This window comes from Juglans regia, chromosome 8 (genome assembly GCF_001411555.2).
Source record: "Juglans regia cultivar Chandler chromosome 8, Walnut 2.0, whole genome shotgun sequence".
Lineage (NCBI taxonomy): Eukaryota > Viridiplantae > Streptophyta > Magnoliopsida > Fagales > Juglandaceae > Juglans > Juglans regia.
Window position 1 is genome coordinate 10,200,895 of NC_049908.1, and position 26,481 is coordinate 10,227,375.

Sequence of the window (26,481 nt, forward strand, 5' to 3'; positions counted from 1 at the left end):
TATTTTAAACGTTTTCAATTTTGATATTGAGTATATTAAGGGATTCGATAATTTTATTGTTGATTTTCTTATTTGTGAATGTCTACATAAAACATGAGCAAAAAAGACAAAAGGAAGAATATTGCAACTCCTCTCCCAATTTTTGACACCAAACTTGTTAAACATGAACCCGCTACTCCTTTGGACATTACTAACACGTTTGCTACTCTTGATAGTATGTATACTATTAAACTAGTTTCATTTTCATCCGTCTTTAGTATTCCTTATGATCTTTATGCTAAACCTATTACTTCTTCTAAGTCTACTTAATATTACCTTGCTTCCAGAACCAAATGAAGGTAAGGAACAAGTAATATTCAAGAAAGATGGGAGGAAAAGATGATGAAGAAGAAAAGTGATGCTCCTTCTAGAGAGCTAGGTTCCCTTTTTATAGATGAAGGGTCGTCTTTACAATTATTTGAACAGAAAAAAATAGTAGTTTACACTATTGAATAGTATAGATAAGTACAATAAACAATAGTGAACAGTAAAATTGACTCATTTTTACTATTCATTTGACCATTGGAAACAAACTTCTTTTGCAAAGATGACTTGCTCAACTGAAATTATGGGAGAGTCAATTTTTTGTCTTCTTGTATTGAAAGCAAAGCAATGAGAATCAAAAGCAAGAGGCCAATCAATCTTTTATATATATATATATATATATATATATATATATATATTGAGTCCATGCAATTTTTCTCTAATCAATGATGTATTGAAATTAAAACCAGAAATACAAGAGGAGTAGGGTGCTTCACACAAAAATCCCATTACAGTGATTACAATGCTAGAAGTGAGAGTGGGGTAGAATAAAAAGAAAATGTTGATAAAAAAAAGAAAAAGAAAATGGCAATGAATCATATGTTAAAGAGGAGACCACCAAATACAAATCCGCGCGTTTTAAAGGAAAGGGACTAGATCTAAACAATTAATAATTTGGCTCCATAATTGATATAAAGACCTTTCTCCATTTTATTTGAAGGAAATGTGTACCATTTAATGCAAATATTGGGTACTTTTTGTCATTTCACGTGAATCTACTATTTTCAAACTCAATGATTAAAATACCAAATGATGCTATTATTTGCAAATGAAGTTGAAACAGATCAAAATTTAATTTACTGCTTTACATTGCATTTCATATTTCAATTTCAATTTCATGCCCATGTAACGTTCTCACTTTTGAGTCATCCAAACTAGAAGAGCTACCTATCACCTATCGCCATGATTTTCTCAATCATATTACTAAGATGAGTATAGGTTTTAACAGAACTAAATTCTTTTGCTAACTAAAAAGAAAAGTAATGTTACTCCCACTTGCCATTGAGATTATGGTCCTCCGTATTAACAAGAGAAAGTACTAAGATCTACACGGAGATCTTATAAAAGTAAATTTATAAAATGACGTAGCTTGATGTAATTCGTTAGATCTATTTGTAATAAAAAATATTTTACAATCTAACATACCAAATCAAGCCATGCCAATTTATAAGTTTATTTTTGTAACATTTCTGTGAAGACTAGTTATTTCTCTATTAACAAAAGAAAACAATGGTAATTCCATTTAATCAATTCTGGTGAGTCGCTGAACATGACAACAATCCTCCAATGCGTTTTATTAAAACAGTGCCAGCAACTATTCATGCCTACACCATGTATAATCTCCTCTTGCCAATCTCTTTAAAAGCTACTAACAGCATAGCAAAATATTTCTAGTGGGTACTTGCTTCCTACAAATGATAAAAAAAACTTCACACTAAAGCTAATTACGATATTTTAATGGGTATTTATAACGTCCTAATGGAAGGCTCAAACTACATGACCTATACTCTAAAAGAATTAGTCAATGTTATAATTGGAGCCCCATTAAAACCTTATAAAGAGCAAGAACTTCTTATTTCCAAGTAATGTGAAATCTCGTACACCACCTATCATTATCCTTATCACATGAGTATCACAATATTATACTTTGCTAGATATTACTAGCACTACCACGCATACAGCTTCAGTGCTAAATATTTTTAGAGGGACACAATGTTTGTTCCTCTCCTTGGCGAGCCCAAAAACAACAAAGAAGAAATGACACATTGGATGAATAGCTCGAAGAAAATGTTAAACCTTCAACTAGCATTCGCAATCAGTGTTTTACAATGTAATAATATTACTACAACTTTGCAATCACTTGTTTATAATTGATCATAAAGAAATGGAGAAAAAGAAAAGCTCCAAGCACCAAATAGAAGAGATTCTTCTTTGAGTTTTCAACTTACTTGGGCCACCCAGGTTGGTGAGAAACGGCCGCATCCACATGGACAAATCGAAACAGAGGCCTTCTATTAGGACTGAAAAAGGAATTCACTGAAGACTGTAAATGGAAAACCAGCACACTGCTGCATCTATCTATGGCATACACTGTTTCGATCATCCTCTTTCAAGCAGAAAAAACAGCCTCAACAATGGCATGTTTCTTCTTAGGGTATCCCATGCCGAACAAGTGATTGAGATACACCTTTCCATCCTTCACGGTTGCTGCTGTGGCCAAACGATGCCTAGGCCCGGAGAATGTTGCCACAACAGAAGCAGTCTCCCACCCATCATGACTCTCCACTAATCTCCCAGAAGGATTCCCTACAACTACAAGCTTAGTTGGCGAGATTAATTCCAAACCATCTCCAAATGTCAGAGGCCCACCTACTATGTCTATTAACTTAACCTCCTCTCCATTTGCTAAATCGATCTTAAACAAATTGCCGCTGAATGTATGAATTACAATCAGAAAACCATCTGGATGGTAGACAATTCCATTAAGTCCAGCCAAGGTTTTGTACCACTCTTTTGGAGTGAAGAGTGGACTTCTAATGATCGATAGGAACTTGCCATCAACACCAACTTTCCAGATTTTACTAGCTTTTACATCAGTAACATAGGCATTGCCTTCTGCATCAACTGCTACATCATCCGCGAAAGACTTCTCATCGCCTACTCCATTAAAAAAAATTTCAAACCATGAGGGAAGAAAAACAATCATGAAGTCTATAGATGGTGCTTTGACCTCAAAAATAGAATAATACCAGCCAGACCATGGTTAGGTGTATCAGATCCCATCACGGTTGTGAGCATACATTATTTGATCATGTCATAACAGCGTGTTTCTACCATTTTAATCATAACATTCATTTTTCAACCATTCTTGAGTTGACATAGTCAAACTGTTCCATAATCTATAGACTGACTACACAACTTAGAGAAAACCAAGTTGGCTAAAAAAACCGCACGGTGACAATATTCCCTTTAGTTACCTACAAATACCGTGGCGCCCAGAATCACAAAAAGGCCAAGAAAAGGCTAAAATAAATAGTTGAAAAAAAACCGGCTGGTAGGCAATGAGTAACGATGTAGACCTGGTCCACGGATTCATGGGTTCCAAGCTTTTTAGAAAGAAAAATTCTTCACTCACTATTCACTATTTCACATCCCACAGCCTGAAAAATACTCACACCCCACATCCTATGGGAAAAAAAAAAAAAAACTGTAGGAATGGGTGTGAAAATGAATAGTAGCTGATGGATACAATTCCTCGGTATGCATATATATTCAAGGATCAGACACCAAGAAATCCGTCTTCAGCGTACTCAACCAGTAAAATAAGACTAAAATCGTCCCCAAGTTACTTGCTTTCTTTTTAAACAAAACAAAAAAATCAGTCATAATTAGGCTACAAAATTGAAATTGACGCAGAATCAAAACAATTCATGGCATGACAAGTTCATTCTGCCTTCTGACTCTCTATCAGAAGAGCTAGGTCTCACCAAGTGTTTTGGTTTTGGTAGTCATATATTAGCTTTTTGTTGAGAAATATGGTCATCTGGATTAATGAAAAACAACGGTATTCGAATGCACCAAGCAGAAGAGATTCTTCTTCGAGTTTTTAACTTACTTGGGCCACTCAGGGGGGTGAGAAACAACCGCTTCCAGGTCGATAAATCATAGGCCGCGACCGCACTGTAACGGTTCCCTATGACATCGGCGATCGCCACTAGGAGCCGATTCCTCGGTCGGTCGACGACGAGACCGAGGGAAGAATTTCCGGCCAAGTCAAAGTCCTTCACCACCGTGACCTCCTCCAAGATGGCCTCAGGAGGATACCGGTCTCCATCCTTTTTCTCGGGAATTGAAATTTGGCCCACACCACCCTCGAGGAAAGAGACGAGGAACCGACGATTAAGATCGTCCCACTTGGAGCACTCGCGGAACCAGCCGGAGCTGTGGTAGTGGTAGACATGGGTGGAGGGCTTTGCGAGCTCGAGAGAGATGAGGTAGGCGATGGGTATGGCTGAGAGGAGGAAGAAGAGGAACAGCGACTTGGTGGAGCAACAAGCCATGGCCATGACCGACACACACACAGAGAGATGGGGCAGTAGTAGTACTGGTTTATGTATGTATTAATATTAATTAATATAATTATTATGGGATTATGGTTGAAGAGTGGGCACTGGGAAGTGGGACCAGTTGGGTATTTTATGGGTGAGGGGTTGAAGATTCTTTCTTTTGGACTCTACTTATGGGAAAAAAATATTAACGTTATTTATGATTTTTTTTCAAGAAAATTTTGAATAATTTTTTTTTTTTTTTTATGTAATTTTCTTTTCTTTTCTAGATCATCTCTTAATTGTTCACAATCCAATTGAATTATTGTCTCATTTAATACTTAAACCACAAACAGTTGATCATCTCTTTAATATTAATTGAAATTGTCATAAAAACAATGATTTCTACTAGCTTCAACTATACAGACCGTTTATTAAAAAAAAAAAAAAATCTATCATAAAAAAAATATATTTTTAGAAGAAAATTCCACACGACTTGTGATAACTGATAAGGCAACTTTTACCTAATTTCCTATGCATTGGGAACGTCCTTTGTCTTGGAATAAATGATTGTAATATTTATAGAAATATTTTTATAAGATATTTTATAAAAATATTTTTTATTTAAAATATAATTATATAAAATATTATAAAAAATATTGCGTAGAAATCATTTTCTATTTCAAATAGATAAATATCATATAAGTATTTATAAAAAGATAGATATCATATTAAAAAATATAAAAAATAATTATTTTTTATTAATGTAACTCACTTTTTTATTAAAAAAAATTATATCTGACTTATTTACTTAAAGTTTATATAATATTAATCTTGCATTGCACATGCCTTCCTTGAGTTGATTTTTGCATAAAGAAATAAGCAGAATAGTCCAAAATTGTGTAAAATGAGGCGTTTTAAACAATGATTTTCAGACTAGACTTTGCTTACTTCAATGACTACATTTTTTTTCAAATGGTTTGTTCAGAGTCAGACCTGATCATCTATAAAATCTTTTGGAATGGTTGGCATTATCTAAAAGATGAGACTCTTCCCTTACAAGTTTACTTGGCTTCTGTTTTAAGAAAGTCCTAAAAGTCTTGCATCCCAACCATAACTTTGTAATTATTTACCGTTTAGGTTTATAGATGAGTTAAGATGATTTTAAATAAATTAAATAAGATATTATTATAATATTATTTTTTTAATATTAATTTTAGTGATGTCCAAAGCCCTGCAAAAGAAAAGGGGATAAAATGGGAGTAAATTAATACCATAAATAAATAGAGTTTTGTTATACAACTTCTACCACACTCCACACTTCACATTTTTTTAAATTTTTAATATTTTTTTAAATATATTTTTTGAGTTTATTTTTTTAAAATTATTTTAAATTTTATATTCATTATTCATATAATAAATATTTGATAAAAGAAAAAAATAATAAAAATTAAAAAAATATAGAATGTTGAATATGAAGAAGTTGCGAAGATTTATTAAAATAAATATGCAGTTCTGCTACGTATAAGCAATCTTGTGTACCGATTGTGTACCAATTACTAGGTACAAACATTAATGTTTGATAAAAATAACAAATAATGATTAATTCGTTTCGTTTGAATAATAAATGAATTGTTAATACAAAAATTATATTCTCAAATTAAGATGACTTCTTCTACCCATCAGATCGAATTTTTATTATTCAATCTTAATTATTTATTTGGTTGTTGAGAAAATGTTTGTTAGCTCAAAAGTGGGCTGCATTGTACTGGACAAACGTCCAAAGCTCCACTTTTGAATCCAAAGCTCTACTTTTGAGTTACAGTAATTTTATATTTTTTTTTAAATTTGACTAGTTACTGTTTATCTATAAACTATTATTTTACTGTATAATTATTCCCAACAAACATCTTTTTTCTCAGTTCTTCACTTTTCTTTTTTTCTGTGTTGTCAACAGTGTTTTTTCTTTTTATTTTATTTTTTCTTTTTTATCATGAATATGAAAGCTAAAGCTCTACAAATTGTGCTGAAGTAGAAAAGTCCAGCTAAAGAAAAATTGTATGCTTGCAAATGCTAGAGGACATGCTCATGAAAATTTGTAAATAAAATTTTGAGATATAATATAAATAATTTATTTTGTTAAATTTATTTTACAAAATATAAAAAAAAAAATTTAAAAATTATTAAAATATATAATATTATATTATTTTGACTTTGAAATGATTAATCTAATGTGGATTAACCTATCCAAAGTTTTTGACTTTAGCCAAAACCTCAAGTCTTAGTCAAAATTTAGGTGTCGTTTGGATTCGAAGATGAGTTGAGATGAGTTGAGATGGATTGTGAATAATAATGAGATTTGTGAGTTAAAGTAGCAGTAGTGAATAGTAGTAAGATGAGTTGAGATGAATTGAGATGATGAATTAGCATAAACTGTCTTTCCTAAAAAAAGAAAAAGAAGACTTTTTTTTTCTTTTTTTATTTTATTTTATTTTTATGTTTATTGTTGAAATCTGCAGTCTGCTCTTTGTTAATCAAGATTTACTTCTTACGGAAGTGTGTAATAACTAGATTGTCCCTGTTCAATATGATGCACCGATATATACATACATATATATATATATATATATATATATATATATATATTTATATATTCAAAATTTATTGGCTTGTTAGTTGTACTTTTGTGCCTCTGAAAAGAAATGAAAATGAAATGTTTTCAACTTCAGATTTTACAGGCTTCCATTTACAGAAGAAAAATGGCTGGTTCTGGGGCTGATCATGCCATCTTGAAGGGATCAAGTGTCACTCAAGGAGCTATTCATCGGGATGGCACTTGCTTTGGACGCTGGGTAGCCTCTGGAAAATGCATCACTGGCATGAGCAGTGGAAAAAGGCAATTTTATAGCTTGTTGAAGAAGGGTGAGACGAGCGTTGTTGCTGAAGAAGAATAAGGTCTCATTTGGATGTTGAGTTGAGATGAAATGAGAAATTTGTGAATGTTAATGAAATAGTTTGTGAATAGTTCAATGCAAGAGGTTTATGAACACACAAGCAACCAATACAGGAAAAAACATATCCCCACAAAAATCCACAAATCACTGATCAAAGTTAGGTAAAATTTGGATAAAATGATGACATTCTGGGTCTCAATTGTGATTTATATATACCACATAACCAAACTTCAACAACATAAAGTTCATGTATGCCTGCACTGTTCTGACTTTGACGCCATATTCACTACAAGAGATATGCTTTTTTACTATGAATTTTTTTTCCAAGACACGCCCTCGTGGCAAATAAAGTGCTTATTGCACGAAAATTGATCGTGGGAAAAGAAAGAGCGTTTTTCCCACGATATTTAATCGGCAAGTAAACATTTGTGGGAAAAAATGTTTTTTTTGGCGAGAAAATGGTTTTTTCTGGCGATAAGAAGTCGCCGAAAATAGTTTCACGATTTTTTCTGCATTTATCGGATCATTACTTTTTGTAACGACTTTAAGTACCTTTTGCGGCGACTTATTCCTGCCGGAATAAGCCATCTTGGTATTTTGCAGCAATAAAAGGTCGACGCAAAAATTTTAATGAAATTTTTTTTACATTTATCGGATTTTTACTTTTTGTGACGACGTCATAAATTTTTGCGGCGACTTGTTGTCGCCACAAATAAACCACCCTAGTGGCCAATGATCAGCAATTCAATCTTTTTTTTTTTATTTTTTTTTATGAAGTGATACCATTATATTGGTTTGTTGTAAAATAGATTGTAATATAATTTTATGAATATCATTATTTACCAAAATGATGAACTGTGAGTGAAATCCGCCCCTGGACCACTGCCTTCACTAGCAACACAATATTTCTGCAGCCATCTCTCAGTTTCCCAAAGGAAATGCATGATACTTTCCCTTGCAGCATAGATGTGGCTTTCAAATGGAAGAATCACTAGGCGACAAAGAGCACTATGTCCTTTCAAAGCATGGAAGAAACGACTGGACTGCAGGGCATAACAACACAAAATTAACTGCTGGGTTAATGAGTAGGAAAAGAAGAAAGGAGCTAGCCACAGAGCATAGCTTCAATCCACTTGGAAAAACTGAAACTAATCAAAGGGACTGTTAAGATCTATTGAAGGAAGTTTACATAATTCTTTAGATAATGAAAATGCAGGAAAAAAATGTTGAATGAAACAGGAGAAACAACCGATGAAAGTGGGAAAGAAAGCTTCCCCTTTAAATCTTTTACCAGCGTCATAAAAGTCCTAGGATCATTGTCTTCTTCTCCATGGATAAGCAATATTGGCTTCTTAATTCTATTGGCTGACATGAAAGGACTCATCTCTACGTTAAGTACTTGTGGGCTCCCAAAGAGTTATGTCTTCATTCTACAAAAGCATAATGAAAAGTACATTAGACCATCAAGAACTAAAATCTAACACTAGGCAAAAAGTCTATTAGGAAGAGAAAAGGTTCAACTCCAAAGCATCCAGTTAGTTGAGTGAAAAATATTTCCATCAGTGTCTTACCTGAAAATCAAAAGAAGTAAGAGTTCTGTTGTAAGCACCAGAGCAACCAATTCCACAACAGAAAAGATGAGGGGCATGCGCTAAAAGGTTTGCAGTCATGAATGCACCATAGGAATGTCCCCCAATAGCAATTTTGTCTGGATGAGCCACCTTACCAAGGGAAGCATCAAAATAATTTGGATCAAAATTTCACACTCAGAACCACAAAAACAAAATTCATAAGAAAAAGAATGGTGCAGCTCACTCCACTTCGGATAATTTCTTTGACCACAGCATCTGCACTCGCAACCAACTGCTCTACATACCTGCCCCAAGTCATTTCAAATATACATCCTGAAGCTATATTTGCATAGTTTCTCCAATGAAACCTAATTAGCCAGAAAAGAAAACCAAAGACAAGCAAGCTTATTTGGTTAACAATGGGATTAATCTCCTTGTCATCATCAATCAAATGAAAAATTATGTTGAGTTCAGAAAGGCGTTATATATCATCATGTGATTAGGATGGGATTCCCACGTCCTTGAAATTATTTGAAACTTAGGAGTGGTTTAGATTCAGAAATGAGGTTTGTGAATAGTAGAATAAAATATTTTTAGAATATTATTTTTTAATATTATTATTGTTTTGGGATTTGAAAAAATTGATTATATTTTGTGTGGGAATTTTGGAAAGTTGTAATGATAATAATGAAATGAGTTGAGGTGGTTTGTGAATTCAAACAAGGCCAAACATTCTATCCATTTACCTGTCATTTGCCTCCTCATTGCCCTTGCCAATAATAGGAATTGTTGGTCCGGATAGAATAGCAAACCTGCTCTGAGGAATCAAAAATTTTTCAATCACGTTCACCCCAAACTAGACACTAAATGGAAGTAATCAGACAGAGGATAATAACAAAATGCCAAAGAAACCAAAAGAGAGAGTATAACCAAACAATGGGAAGAGCTAAATCATGCATTCTAGCCAGTCAAAGGAGCGGTGATGTAGGAGCTATGGCAGCAAATTCATTAGGAGAACCACGAACTTGTCCAGCAGCATCTTTGCTTTTCAAGTTTTCAGGGAAGGCCCAAACCAGACATGGAAGAGGACCGTCTTTTGATGAAACATAGCCTGGTGGCAGATATAATGTTGCAGTCCTTTCTCTGGTACCTGATAATCTCTTTCTGCAATGATGCCAGCTGTGGGTAAGGATGAGGGAAATTCATCATTTCACATGATTGCTTGTGTGGCCAGCTTAGGATGTGGTACTGGGTGTTCTCAGTTTTTGACTCTTTGGAAATCAGTATTTTCAACTGATCAAGTCGCAGATCCCCTACTTTTTTACATGACAATAAAGCAACAACGGTCTCATAATATTTCTCTGTCGCTCTGCCATATTCTTTCTTTGTTGCCTGTATTTCTGTGAGTATTTGGTATAGAACCCCAAGGTAGCATTCAGTATTCAGGAAGAAACACACCAGAAAGAAGTGATTTTAAAACACTTACATGTCAAATAAGTCGAGGAATGGAAAGTTCCCTTTAGGTGTAGCACCACTTCCGTTCAGTAGAATGTAAGTGTTTTCGTCATTTTCCTTAATTTTGCAATTGTTCCAGAAGTAGTTGTCCACAGCATTGGAGAGCCAGGATCCGAGTATACATCTTATGATGACCTATCAAACAGAATGCGTGGACTAGCATCTATGGATCCAGGAGAATCACCCAGGTTCTTGTTTGCCGTGTCTTGTACCAAGATTCATAAACTAGAGCCAGCGAATCATCACACCACGAAATACCTCTGGCTGTGATAGAAAAGGTCACACATCAAAACAAGATTCTAAGTTAAACGTTCAGGTAGGTATGCATAAAAAAACCAGAGATGGCCTTAAGGTTGCATATTTCGTGTCTACTGCACCTAAAAGAAGCCTTGACTATGGACATGAAAGGCAACCCTCTCTGACATCTGATCATACATTGGATTTGGTGGATATTATAAGCTTCAGAAATCTAGGGATAACAAGTACCTATTCATCGTATCAATGATATACTTATGTACTAAAACCATTATGCAACTATTTTTTCCAATAAGGTAAGGGAGTTGAAATAAAATGAGCACCAAAATCATGTTTATCAAACTTTTCTGTTCAACAGGTTAAAGCATGATTATCAAACACATGCAAACACATATATAAACATGTCATTGTTGAGTTCAATAAAGGAGGAACATAATCCTACTCTAGCTTCTATTAAACCTACTAGTACCTTCTTGAGATTGGCAAGTCTTCTAAAATAAAGTTTGTGGGAAAACCTCATTGCCACACAAAGAAAAGGAAGGTCAATCAATGTTATTAACAAGACTTTGGGTTTAGATGCAGAGAAAGATCAATCTCCTATATATATATATATATATATATTTTTTATAAGTAAAATAAGTATTATTAATCCAAGAATGGGCAACAACTGTCAATTACAAAGTAAGTATGTCTTATCTACGTAGGCACATTAGAAATTAAGAAATCATGAAGGTCCATGCCATTAAAGTCCACAGCAATGGCCCAAGTACAAAGCGTTCTGAAAAAGAAAACTTTTAACTCCTCCATAGATCTCTCTTTGTCTTCAAACATTCTCTCATTTCTTTCCAGCCATAAGCACCACATAATATATATAGGGATCATCTTCCAAATCACTTTGATCTGATACACACCTCGGATAGAGGTCCAACACACCAATATATCCACTACAGATTCCGGCATAACCCATGCTAGTTCCATCCTTTTAAACACCTCATTCCAGAGAGTCCTGGCTACATCACAATGTACTAGTAAATGGTTCACCGACTCACCTCCTCTTTTACACATACAACACCAGTCTGCAATGATTATCCTCCTCTTTCTCAGATTATCTGTAGTAAGAATCTTGCCTAGTGACGCTGTCCACACAAAGAAAGACGCTTTAGGAGGCGCCTTGTGTTGCCAGATCCTTCTCCAGGGAAACTGTATCTCCAGCGTTTGTGTGAGGACCTTATAAAAGGACCTATCAGTGAAAACCTCTCTCCCTGTAGGACTCCACCACAGGCTATCTTTATGGTGGATACTTGGACGACACGAATACAAGAGACTAGAAATCTGCAAAACTCTCGATCTCCCAATCCTGTGCCGCCCGGTTAAAGTTGATATTCCAGTGAATACGGCCTACTAAAATTCCCATAACCTTCGTCACTGTGACATCTTTGGCACTTGCTATCAGGAAAAGCAAAGGAAACAAGTCTTGGAAAGCACCGTTGCCACACCAAATATCCTTCCAAAATCTAATCCTTGAGCCTGTACCCAACTGGAAACTAGTATGTTGTTGAAAGACCTCCCACCCTTTTCTAATATGCTTCCATAACCCCATACCATGTGCCCCTCTAACTTCTCTAGTGCACCAACCCTCCCCTAAACCATCATATTTCTTCACAATCACAATTTTCCATAAGGCTTCTAGTTCCTTGGTATATCGCCACAACCATTTACTAAGGAGCGCCCGATTAAACAACCTTAAGTTTCTAATACCCAAGCCTCCACTCGAGATAGGACGGCATACCATCTCCCACCTGACAAGATGAAATTTAAACTCTTCTCCTAAGTCACCCCACAGAAAATCTCTTTGTAACTTTTCAAGACGACCCGCCACGCTTGCCGGTATAGGGAATAATGATAAGAAATACGTGGATAGATTAGAAAGTGTACTTTTAATCAATGTAATCCGGCCTCCTTTTGACAAGTACATTCTCTTCCACCCTGCTAGTCTCCTCTCTACTTTTTCAATCACTATATCCCAGATTGAGCATGCCCTTGAAGCTATACCCAACGGTAATCCCAGATAAGTCATCGGAAGAGATGCTATCTTGCAACTCAATGTGTCCGCCAGTTCCCTAATATTATGAACCTCTCCAATCGGCACCAGCTCGGATTTATCATAGTTCACTTTTAAACCAGACACTACTTCAAAACAAAGCAAACATGCCTTCACTGCCCGCAACTGGTCTAAATTAGCTTCACACATTATAAGTGTGTCATCTGCAAACAGCATATGAGAAATAGAGATAAAACCCCTGCTCGGAGATCCAATTTGGAAACCACTAAAAAACCCATTAGCCAACAACGCCGCAATCATTCTGCTTAGTGCTTCCATAACAATAACAAAAAGTAATTGAGACAACGGATCCTCTTGTCTCAAACCACGAGAACTCTGGAAGAAACCCTCGGGGTTGCCATTGATCAACACCGAGAACCTTACCGTAGATATACACCAACTAATCCAAGACCTCCATCTTTCACCAAAACCGCATCTATCCAGTAGGTATAGAAGGAAATCCCAGTTTACATGGTCATACGCCTTCTCCATATCCAACTTACACATAATTTCTGGGTCCTATATATAATTCCTGACTCAACTTACACATAATACCCATAGCGGAGATCAAGTTGGTGTAAAATCACTGGCTGTTCACCTTCTAGTGGCTTAGCAGGCTGTGTATAAACTATATCATGTGGCAAAACTTCCACTTTCGCATCGCCTCCATCTTGTGTCTCTACACTATAAAAGTCAACAGTCAGAGTTAACCAAGCATTTCAAAATTGTCGTCTGTGAAACAAGTAATTGAATGTTTGAAACAAATTGGATACTATTCATTTCAAGTGAAATGGAAAGGGTTCTATCTTCTTCTCCAGAGTTGTACATGTAAAAATTCAAAATAAACAGAACAAAAGCGAACCATTGAAACAAAGTGTAGAGGAATGACAACATTGGTTAAGACCATTATTAGCAGGCTCAGATAATTTACTCAATAGTCACTTGAAAAGCAACTGAGAAAAAGAAGCTTGTAAAATACAAGACTGTTGTGTTGAAGGCGGAAAAATTAAAAGAAGAATGAGATTTTGAAAGTACATTTATCTTGTCAAACTTACCAATCAATGGCTGTAATTGAGTACTACAACTATTTTTCTAATAGAGTAGGGACCCAAAATATTGCAGCTATTTTCTTTCTTGGACACATGTGAATAGAATCTTGGATATGTACCAGTAGTGTGTTGATGGCTTATCTGCTTTCCAACTGATAGAGCGCATCCTTTTTCGCACACTATTGGATGTAATGGCAATTTCCTCAGCAAGGGGCAAATCACAGAGTTCCCTAACAAACTCTCCATCAGTTGTCCACAAATCAACCTTCTTAGGAAATCTTTCGCAAGGTACAATGAAAGAGGACGGTTTGTGCATTGAACTAATCAAAAGATACTTCCCATCTGGGGAGGGTTCCATTGATGTATACACAGCTGGTGGGCCGATCTCCTTCACAGTCCCACCTAAAGAAGCCAATACAAGTTGCATAGTAGTCGAACAGATCTTCTTCATGTTCATCTTTTGGCAAATCCTGGAAGGTTTTAACTTGAACAATGCTTTTCTGCTCATTGGACTGTATCTTTGGGCCAGTGGGAAGGAGAGGTTTACTTGGCGGGCCTCCTCGAGACAAGGGGATGATGGAAACTAAGTGAGTAGAATCGTTAATCCAAACATAAATATTTTTGAAAACCACATTTAGATAGACATCAGGCGACTGAAACAACGGTCTAGCATTCCTTGTCTCCACATCAGCAACCCATACTCTAAGCATACCGCTACTGTTTTCTTCCTCATCGACTTGAACACTGAATGCTAAATTCTGGCCATTTGGGGACCACGTAATGGAATTGATCTTAACACCATCCGGGTAGCCTCGTACCTCTTTCTCTAGCCCGAGTGTACCATCTGGCAATAAATGATGAATGTTAATGCCTGTGTATGATGACAAGCGACTCCTAGTATTAGATTTTCCATCGATACGAATACCGGCAAACTTTTCTTCTGGTCTTGCTAGTTCTGCCAATGGAGGTAAACCTCTCCGCTTAATAAACAATATCTTATTCTTATGCGGTTAGAATGACCATGCAGGAATTGGAGGAGCATCCACAATATCTTTAATCTCCGGTGGAGGAAGACTATATCCAACTCCCAGCGCCAAATCGTCTGCATAATGTGAATCCAAAGTACATGTCACCCACGTTACATACACTCATGGTAAAAATAGCAGGACCTCATCGCACTTCATGCAAAGATTATAAAATGTCAAATTCAATACAAGTACAAACAATCGGAATCCATTGAAGTAGTATATATAATTAGCTTCAAATTTGAAGAAACGAATGCATAACAAGACTACCTCAAGAACGCAGAATGCAAGTTGACTAATAAGAGTACTATGAGCAAGAGCAAAGTCCAATTTGGATCATTAAACTCAAAATAAAAAGATCGGGAAAAAAATGAAAAATCACTTCCACCATCAGACACATATAGCAATAAAACTTTTTAAGCTGAAAAGGTCAGAGGTTTGCCCAAAAATCAGCTTCTGTAAAAGATCAAACTAGTGGTCAGCATTCCGGAAACAATTCCCCTGCTTCCTGAAACAATGTAAGGTGGAAGCAATCCAACAAAGCCCATTTCTTAAAATTTTTATTTCAAGTTAAAGTCATTATCAGTGGGAGTAGAAGCAGTAGTAGAAGAAGAAGAAGGAGAAGAAAAAGAAGAAGAAGAAGAAGAGACAGCACCGTTTTCTTTGCTGACAACCAATGCCGCATTGCCGGAGATGAGATTGCTGAATCTAGAGGTGGTCATAGTGGAGGCGGTCTTGATGGCGTATCCTAAGGGAGGCAATATGAAGATTACGAGAGGAGAGAGGAAGAGAAAGGAAGGGTAAGTGAGAGGAGATCGAGCGAGGGAAACAAGGGAGCAAGCAGAGTATATAGGCTGTGAATCGCCTGCGATGGTAGACTTTGTGAAGTATTTTTGTAAGAGCGCGGTTGTGCAGTTTACCTATTTGAATTTTCAAAATTATAAATAAGTAAATAGAAAATCTACTCCAAAGCCGGTCCACCTCTAACTCCACACACTAGCTGATGTGGCAGATCCGGTTTAAGTAAATGGTCGAGTAAAATCTTGAAATCTCTGAAACTCATTTGCAAAAAAACCTGTCTCCCCCACAGCACACCTCCATCTACGCAATCTCCCCCCTCTGTGCCCTAACTCCACGCACTTTCGCTCCCTCCATCTACAAACCCCCTCCCCTCCATCTGCGAATCTATCTTAACGGATCCCGAAATCTACGAAACTCATTTGTGAAAAACCCATCTCCCCCACAGCACACCTCCATCTATACAATCGCCCCTTCCATCTGCGAATCCATCTTAGACGCAGAGAACCCTAAACACAGAACCCCCTCCATCTTCTCCTTCATATTTCTCTAAGAAGTGCATAAACCCTAAACGTAGAACCTAACGCCATTTCTCTCTCCCATCTTCGAGTGTTGCGTTGTTGTGTCTGCTGGTGCACGTCTTCCACTCCATGACGGTAAGCTAATCCCCCTCTCATTCTGTGCAAATTTTCTCTACATTGAAGAGTAGTAATTGCACTGTTCATGAGTCTTGCCCGTGCGAGTAGTAATTTGATTTTAGCAATTTGATTCTATACCCAATGATGCCAACTATTGGAAGAAAATCTTTACAATGGGCATGATCTTCTAATTGCATGCAAATGTATTGTTAGTTGTGGAACTTAGCCAAAAAAATGAATTTTATCCTCTAAAGAGAGAGATTATGGTTTGAACTCTATTTGTGAATTTGTTAACTCTCTGTTTTGAATCTATTTCCTTGTTTCCTTGTTTTGAATCTGTTTTAATTCTTTTTATGGAGTTTTTCACACATTAGTTTTTCATGCTAAAGTAATAATTAGTTTTGATAAATAGTAATCACTTCAACAAAACTAAAAAAGGGCAAAGCCAAAGCACATGGGGTGTATGGTCCATCAATAAACTACAGAAAAGAAAGTGGGTGGAATCGGATGAAAGAAAATGAAAGTCAGATTCAAACTTAGGTCCTGAAGTCAAATCTTTGGATAAAAATTATTTGCTTAATATTTTCAAGTTTATACAATCTACTCTTAAGATATCCATTATGAGCTCTTAAGATATTGGAAGAAACTCTTTACAATGGGCATGATCTTCTAATTGCATGCAAATGTATTGTTAGTTGTGGAGCTTAGCCAAAAAAATGAATTTTATCCTCTAAAGAGAGAGATTATGGTTTGAACTCTATGTGTGAATTTGTTAACTCTCTGTTTTGAATCTATTTCCTTGTTTCCTTGTTTTGAATCTGTTTTAATTCTTTTTATGGAGTTTTTCACACATTAGTTTTTCATGCTAAAGTAATAATTAGTTTTGATAAATAGTAATCACTTCAACAAAATTAAAAGAGGGCAAAGCCAAAGCACATGGGGTGTATGGTCCATCAATAAACTACAGAAAAGAAAGTTGGTGGAATCGGATGAAAGAAAATGAAAATCAGATTCAAACTTAGGTCCTGAAGTCAAATCTTTGGATACAAATTATTTGCTTAATATTTTCAAGTTTATATAATCTACTCTTAAGATATTCATTATGAGCTCTCTCTCCTATAAAAAAAAGTTCTATGTTACCTATAAAAAAAAAAATCCATTATGAGCTCCCCCCCCCCAACCCTCCAAACATATGTTATCTACAGGAGCTGCTCTCACATGGGTACCTATGGAGGAGCAGAGCCATATGCATGAATGCATGCATATCAGAGAGATTCTTTGATTGTTACTTCTGGTTGTTGTATTTTTATTGTTGGTGGAGCCTGGTAGTTTGTCGGGTATTTTAAAGGTTTGAGGCATCATGTGTTTGATTACCATTATTAAGTGGTTATTGAAGTGTTGGGTTATTGAAGTGTTTTCGATAATGATGCATTTATCCTTATCCATGCTCAATGCTTCATTTAGATAACCTATGGCCTCGAATCAATCATCATGTGTTGTTGATGAGTTGCAAATCGAAGCACCAACTTGTTGGTGTGGGTTGAAAGTTTCATTAAAGACCTCCCATACTAACAAAAATCCTAGAAGGAAATTTTACGCTTGCCCAAAGTTTAAAATAGTAAAGCATATATTTTTTTTTTTATCATAATTTTGTATTACTTTTTAACTTGTCATATTTAACATTTGTCGAATTGACAATTTGTATGCAGGGAGAAGCAATGTGTCAATTCTTTATCTGGGCAGATATACTTCAATTGGTAGAGGAGAAAATAGGCACAAGAGAGAATGCAGCTTGAAAAATGGAGGATGATTTACTGTTGCGCGAGTATGAAGTTTAGAAAACGAAAGATAAACTAGTTGAGAGAGAGAATGTCCTTTACAAGCAAGAGAAGAAAATTAGAAAGCAGCTCATAGAGAATATCTGTGCATGGATATTATTATGTATTTATTATTTATCAATTGTAATAATTTTTGTTTGCCTTGGACTATAAATGTATTTTAAAGAAGTAAATTGTAGATGGATGGTACATATTAATGTATATTAATTGTACTATTTGTATTAATGTTAAGGCCTGTGTTGGAAATATATTGTTAATTGTACTGTTTTGGGATGACACATATATTGTTAATCAGGGCTAAAATCACTACCATGATGTTTTCCTAAAATTACACATATATTATTAAACAAGGTAAAATCACTACCAGACTTTGGGATGACACATATTGTACAAATAATTGAATTTTCTCCTAAATTACAAAGTAGAATGATGTTGAGACAAAGTACATCAAAATATATCACAATCTTCCAACCTTGATAAAAATACATCACAACACTCAATATACATCAAAATACATCACAGTCTTCCAAAATTCATAAAAATACAAAACAATACCCAAACTATATCAAAATACATCACAGTCTCCCAAACTACATCAAAATACAAAACAATATCCAAATTATATCAAAATACATCACAGTCTTCCAAAATCCATAAAAATACAAAACAATACCCAAACTACATAAAAATACATCACAGTCTCCCAAACTACATAAAAATACATCACAGTCTTCCTGGAGCACCTACTCATTGCCCTATGGCTTTAGTTGTGTGACAGTGTTGCACTGTGTTAGAACCATAAAATCATCATTGCTTGCACTAGGTATCTGCTCCTAATTTCAAGTAAAAAAAATTGCCATTAGAAAATGGTTATGAATGCAATGAGAATTAATATACATAAAAATTTATTACCTGAACACTTTCTGGAGCTTCCAACACCTCAGAATCTTAGGATGTATCATCAAATATTTTCTACGTGTCTAAATAAATTTCAAATACAAAAATATACATCCGTTAGAAAGAAATATGCATGCAGTGGCAATGCACATAATAAATACTTGTAATAAATTTATTACATGTTTCTTCTTTCACTTGGTCCCAGCCTTCTCAACAGACAGAACTTTCTGTTTTGTTGGCGGCCTCCATTTCCCTCTGACAATGAGTAGGCTTAATATTTTCTTACCATTGTTCGTGGTCACAGTCTCTATTACCTTGGTTGAACCAGACTCAAGTGTTAATCATTTAAATTGATTCTCAAACTCATTCAAGTGGTGCATAAATGCAGTAACATGGGCATGACTCGACGATACACGGGTAGCTAATGTCACACATTGTCTCACCACAAACTCATACCTCCGTGAGTCCACATTTTGCCACAAGTCGTCGTAGCTACTTTTTACCATTATGTATCTCATCTTTAAGTCCTTCATCCATTGATCTAAGAAGTATTTCTCTGGTAGTGCATGAATTTTGTTCATCTGACAAACATTCAATGCATGCCTACAGACAATCCCTTTCATCTCAAACAATGCACATGTGCATTTCACATCAATCTCATCATCATTAAAGTAAATTGTGTACTTTATGCTCTTGACATGGTCATCATCAGTCGTTATTTCATCCAAAATATCGTAGGTGGAAATGCAACCCTCTTTACTGATAAGTATGCAGTTACATAAAATAATTCCCCAGACCTCTCTTTAGACCTCTTTAAATTTTGCATTCGTATACACCGCTTGAAACTGTATTTTAATGCGGAACGCGGATAAACATGGGATGGTTTGGTTGTAGGAATTGAAATCAGTTGTCTTCTCGACCTCCACCTTCTTCCTAAGCGTATTGTCAAATTGATCGACAAATTATTGTAATGTCTTACCATAATGTACAAACCTATCAAAGAAAGCATTCATGCTTTCAGAACGCTGTGTTCTGCTCATGTCAGCCCAAAAAACTCTCTTAAGGTAAACCGGTACTCAAAATGACCTCTCGTTGTACAATCCTTGCAACCATGCATTTTCACCTCGTTCATACTTCTGAATAAGTTGCCCCCACTTCTCCTCAACCTTATCACATGTCTGTGAATCATATATGGCAGTCTGGATGGCAGTCTTCAAACCTGCATTGAAGGTAGCATGAGATCTCAATTTTTTGAACAATTTTCACATTATATGCCATAGACAATATCTATGGTGAGAGTCTGGGAATACCAACGCAATAGCAGCCTTCATTGCTCAGTCTTGGTCTGTTATGATCACTTTTGGAGCCCGATCATCCATCCACTCCAACCATGCTTGAAACAACCACACAAAAGTACTTGTGTCCTCGCTTGAAATCAAGTCAACCCCTAACAGTATAGATTACCCATAATGATTTACACCAATAAATGGAGAAAACGGCATACTGTATCTATTTGTTAGGTATGTCGTATCGAAGGTGATAACATCTCCAAAATACATCACGCTGCTCTACTACGTGCTTCAGCACAGAACACATTTATCAGTCTCTACTCCTCATCCACATCAATCACATAAACAAAACCATCATTCTGCAACCTCATCCTCTTGAAGTACTCAGTGAGTGCTTCACTACTACCTTTACCCAGCCTTAATTGTTGGGCTTTATCAATAAAATTCCGATAGTATTTTTCTTGAAATTACAGATTCTTGAAACCCCCATCAAGTGTCCTAGAATTCTTGTTCATTCGAATACCTGCTTTGTCGTTCAAATAAAGCATCCTCTGACTATATTCGTCTAAATACTTGTGCGATCTAAAGAGTCTAGACTTTTGTGGGCTGTCAGTACTATGATTATGAGCAATCTCAACAGTGGTTACCACCCAAATACCCTCCACCTAGTGAGCATTTATCATTGTCTTATAATCCGTTTTAATAGTTGGACATGGCCTCAAGCTATTACTATGGCTAGGATAGTACTTTCCACCATGCTCATACCCAATCGTCAAATACTTCACCCTCTCATTAGCCTCTCTCTTCGTCCTTTGTGTTATAACACCAAAACCTTGTTGCTTGGCATATAGCATGTAATAGGCCATAAGCTCATGATCAGTGACAAACTTCATACTAGGTTTGGGCTCCTCCTCAACTCGGTCATGATCATAATTTTCTTCATTTATCTCCTCGGCTTTTGTCTCTACGTCTAATGAAGTACCTCCAACATTATTTTCACTTTCAGATATAAATGGCGCCGTCTCCGTATTACTTGCGGTCTTTTCAAAGCTTGTCAAGTCCTCTCCGGTACTCGACGGAGTGCATGGCATTTGTTGAAGACGGCCTGAACCCTCCACATTAGTTGACATGAATGTTATTGGAAAATGTGGCATTGGTGGGGGTTGCAATCAGGCACGGTTTTAGAACATGTAACAGCGCACTCATCCAAAAAAATAAAAGATTTGAAATGAATCTACCTGGTTCGTTTGTTGAACACGACCTGACTCCTCCACATTAGTCGACGGAGGGTAGATGAACGTTGTTGGAAACAGTGACATTGGTGGGGCTTGTAATCTGACTCGGTGTTAGAACGGGTAATAATGCACGTAAGGAAAAAAATTGAAAGGTTAGAAATGAATCTACCTGGATCGTTTGTTGAAGACAACCCGACTCATCCGCATTAGTCAATGGAAGGTAGATGAACGTTGTTGAAAAAAGAGGCATTGGTGGGGGCTGCAATCAGACACGGTGTTAGAACGAGTAACAACGCACGCACTAAAAAAAATAAAAGGTTAGAAAGAAATCAACTTGGTTCGTTTGTTGAACATGTCTCGACTCCTCCGCGTTAGTTGATGGAAGGTAGATGTATGTTGTTGGAAATGGTGGCATTGGTGGGCCTGTAATCTGACTCAGTGTTAGAACAAGTAACAATGCACTTAAGGAAAAAAATTTAAAAGGTTATAAAGGAATCTACCTGGATCGTTTGTTGAAAACGACCCGACTCCTCTGCATTAGTCAACGGAGGGTAGATTAACGTTGTTGGAAAATGTGGCACTGGTGAGAGCTGCAATCAGGCACGCTGTTAAAACAGGTAACAACACGCTTCCAAAAATAAAAAGGTTAGAAATGAATCTACTTGGTTCGCTTGTTGAACACGGCCCGACTCCTCCGCATTAGTCGACGGAGGGTAGATGAACGTTGTTAGAAAATGTGGCATTGGTGGGGCTATACTCAACCACGATGTTAGAACAGGTAACAATGAACTTAAGGAAAAAAATTTAAAGTTTAAAATTGAATGTACTTGATTACCCCATGCATATGTATATAAATTCGGATATGCATTTGGATGAATTATAAATGGTGTGTAGTAAGTATTTCCTAGACAGAGAGAGACCTACAATACACAAGTAAAAATACATTAACTAGCTGGAATGGAGACACATTTCTTTGATGAATGACCAATGTATCATACCTAAGTCGGTGGAGCTGGTGTAGAAGGACTGGGTGGCCTTCTATCTTCATTTTTGCCCATCACGCTATTTCAACTGAGGTTTTAGATCAACATTACAAGAAAAAAACCATTAATCTATTATCATAATAAGAAAAAAAACCATTAGTCCATGATCCGTTTTTCTATCTTATTTGAAGTTTCATGTGATGACTGCATTCATATACTCTGTCATTTAAAGTAATTTCTATCTTATTTAAGTAAATCATATACTCTGTTAAAATATATAGTTGTGTGACTGCATTCATTTAAATGTTGATCTCATTTACTTAAAATGTCCTCAGTTAGGTGTATGTGCTGCAAGGATAAAATCAAAAAATTACTGATTCTGAGATTTCTTTGGGCAGATCTAAACCATATGTTACTCTCATCTTTTTTATCTTCTCCCTTGTTTTTTTTTTTTTTTGAGGAACAATATATTTTTTATAAGCAAAGATACAACACTTTTGAATATAACACTTTATTCAACAGTTCAAAAATGTTGTTGGTGCAACCCCATGGATCATATTCCTTAAGATATAAGACTAAAAAACGTCTCATCAAATCCAACCAAAGAGTATATTAAAGAACACATAGGAATTGGGTCAACCAAAGAGGATTAAGCAATAAAATGGATGACCTTGCAAGAGCAACACAATGTAGACGGCGGAAGGTAGACGGCATGTGAACTACGGCAGATGGCACGTGGACGACGAGAGAAGAGCGGGAGGGGCGAGGTTGGAGAGAGAGAGAAATTCAAATGCACTGTTTTGGGGGAAAAATTCGAGAAGATGGGTTTTGAGTAAAACACCTACGTTTTACTGTAGCAAATTAAAAATTAAAAATAAAAAAAGCCACATAGGCAGTATGTGGTGTTAGTTACTGTAGCGGCTTAAGTATAGAAGAACTCGTTAGTAAATTCTTTTATCTAATTTTTATGGGTAGTGCTATTGTATCCCAAATTTATGCCACATGACTTATTAAAAAATTTACATTAAAAAAAATAACTCTAAAAAACAAAACAAAAAAAAGATTAAAATCTTATATTCTTTTCACCATTTTATGTTTGTGTTTTAAATTTTTTTATTAAATCACGAGGTATTGTAGTGTGACATGAGGAATAGTAGAAATTTAAGTGCACATAGCATTTTTCAATTTCTATAAATCTCCAAAGGACATGTTGTCAGTAATTTATGCTTCTAATTTCTTCTCTTTTTATGGTATTTTTTATTATTATATATATATTATTAGTTGTAAAAGAATATTGTTTTTTAAATATTTTCTTTTATTAGATTTTTTAACTCATTAATTTTTATTAGTTTATCTATAGGTAGTCTTAGAAAATAATAAATTATATTTATAATAAAAGAAAATTAAAATTCTAGAAACTTTTTGAAAATGAGAAAAATTACATTTTGCATCAATCCCTTTTCTTTTCTTCAGTTGTACAGCTATGCAGTTAGTTGAACACTTTTTTCTTTAGATGGGATGTAGTTTTTGGAATAAGAAATATTGACACTCCATTTGAATACTAAGATAAGATGAGATAATTTTAAATAAAAATTAAAAATTAAATAAAATATTATTTTTAAATATTATTATTATTTTAAAATTTGAAAAAATTAAATTATTTATTATATTTTGTGTAAAAATTTTAAAAAAAATATAATAATAAAATAAGATAAATAAAACCGTTTATATATATATATATATATATATATATATATATATATAAAAACTCTATCCAAAACTAGCTAAAAAATAAATCCTATTGACATGTGCATGTCCAAAACAAACACGACCAAAAGCTAGCAAGGCTGCCCTTTTTTGTCCCTTTTGGTTCAATCATATAAAGAGATTCATTGAAAAAGCAAGGTTGCTCGCCCAATCAAATGAAAATCCAATAAATACATCACATGATTTAATAATTATATTTATAAGTCGATATATATAACACATTTAGTAAAGTAAGATTGTATGGTTTTGAATTTTCGATTCTCATAATGGGGAATCCTTTTCGCTAAGTGAATGTGTGGTGTCTTTATTGACCTGTAAGTATCAAAAGCAAGCAATAATGTGGAGAGAGAGAGAGAGAGAGAATTGCCATTTGGCATTTATGTGTGTAAAAAATCCTTAAGGTTTCAAGAGAATAATAATAAGGAAGAGAAAGGGAGATCTAGGCAATGTCACTTGCCATTCATACATGTAGAGGATCCTTGGGATTCAAGATAGGTAATCATAAAGAAGAAAGAGAGGGGAGTTTGGCCATGCCGCTTGGCTCCCTTACAATGTCTCTCTTAGGGTTCCAAGAGAGTAATCATAAGGAAAAAGGAAGAGTGGTGCTCGGTTTTAGCTAAATTTTGCCACTTGATACCCATGCAATGTATTTCTTAGAGTTTCAAGAGAGCAATCATGAGGAAGGGAGAGAGTGGTGCTCGGTTTTGGCTAGATTTCGCCACTTGGCACCCATGCATTGAATCTGTTGAGTTCCGAAAGAAGGAAATAATGAGGGAGAGGGAAATGACACTTGGCAGCCCTTATTTGTTGGTGTCCCTTAGGCTTTCCGAAAATTTCAGACAATAAGAAGGATGAAAGGGGGCGAGACACATGGCAAACATGCATTGGGGTTGCGTTAAGAGTCTTAAAAAATGTTTAAATAGTCTTGAAAACTCTTTAATGAAAAAACTAGGTTGTTTGGGTATTTCATATTAAAGCACTTATAAGCTAAACGGTACATTTGAGGAAAGACATCATTTTTATACTTTTCCTCAAACGTGCTTTTTCAGATAATGCGGAACTAATTCGAATTTTAAAAAGACTATCAGTGGGCAAAAACACCCATTCAACTTTAAAATAATTACAATTTTTAAACTTTCAAATATATAGTCATAATTTTTAAAAATCAAATAATCGTCATTTCTACCTAAGAAAGTACTTGTTTAATTTGTTTTAAAAAAATAGAATATATTTGAAAGTGTTCTAAACATATGTTTACCAAACAGTAAATAACTTTTTAATAGTATAACTTATTACTTAAGTTATAAGCCTTAAAAATATAAGCTATATTTCTCACCACAATCCCAAACATGCACTTACTATTTCCAAGAGAAATGGTCATGAGGATAGAGGAAGAGAGAGAACTGGTGGGTGAGAGAGTATTTAAGGGGAGGCATTTATGGCACTTGGATACACCTCTAGAGGAGAAACCGAAAGGTCACTTTGTCTCCATCAAATTCTTTCTCACATTTTCTCCTCCCCTTCTCACACCCAACTCTAAGGAAACCCTAGTTGCTTCTTTCTTCAACACAATCACCTTTCACACTCAACTTCTTTGAAGGTTTAGAGTTTAGAAATCAAGCACCGTGAATGATTATAGTTTGGTAAGGAAACTTTTGTTCTTCTATGTTCTTTTCCATTTTTGTGGGGGTGTGAATATTTTAATCCAATGTTTTGGATGAAGATCAAAGAGAGTCGTGAGTTGAATTGTTGGTTTTAAAGTTGAGAAAGAGGATGGAATAAGACACTTGTGCTATGTAGGTCGTGGTTAGGACATGCAAATATGTTTATTTTGGTTCCTTATGTTAATCTCTTGTTTTAATGAATTTCAAGGAATGATTTAGATGAAGAATGTGACAAACCTATTGTCATTTTGCCCCTTTAGGGTTCTTGTCTGTGTAAGTAAAGTTTTGTGACAAACCTATTGCCATTTGGCCTCACTAGGATTCTTGCCCGTGTGTATGTGTATGAGTAAGCCAAGTTTATGATTAAAAGTTGGGGTTGGAAAGGTTTAATGGCCACCACAGTCGAGTGGATTTAGGAGCTTTTACTTTTTAGCAATGGACTTCTAGATCTATTAAGTACACGGGTTAGTATGATAGTGTAAATTTGTTTTCG

At 35.4% G+C, this 26,481-nt stretch overlaps 1 protein-coding gene and 1 pseudogene across 1 annotated transcript; both read right to left on the reverse strand.

The window, feature by feature from the left end:
- Positions 1 to 2,134: 2,134 nt before the first annotated feature.
- Positions 2,135 to 4,491, reverse strand: LOC109007319. Its single transcript, XM_018986949.2, has 2 exons — positions 3,980 to 4,491; positions 2,135 to 3,021 (listed from the first exon to the last, which is right to left on the reverse strand). Exons 1-2 carry the CDS (start codon positions 4,428 to 4,430, stop codon positions 2,474 to 2,476), a joined length of 999 nt encoding a protein of 332 aa, XP_018842494.2. The 5' UTR covers positions 4,431 to 4,491; the 3' UTR covers positions 2,135 to 2,473.
- Positions 4,492 to 8,202: 3,711 nt separating this feature from the next.
- Positions 8,203 to 21,469, reverse strand: LOC108985367 (annotated as a pseudogene).
- Positions 21,470 to 26,481: the final 5,012 nt, after the last annotated feature.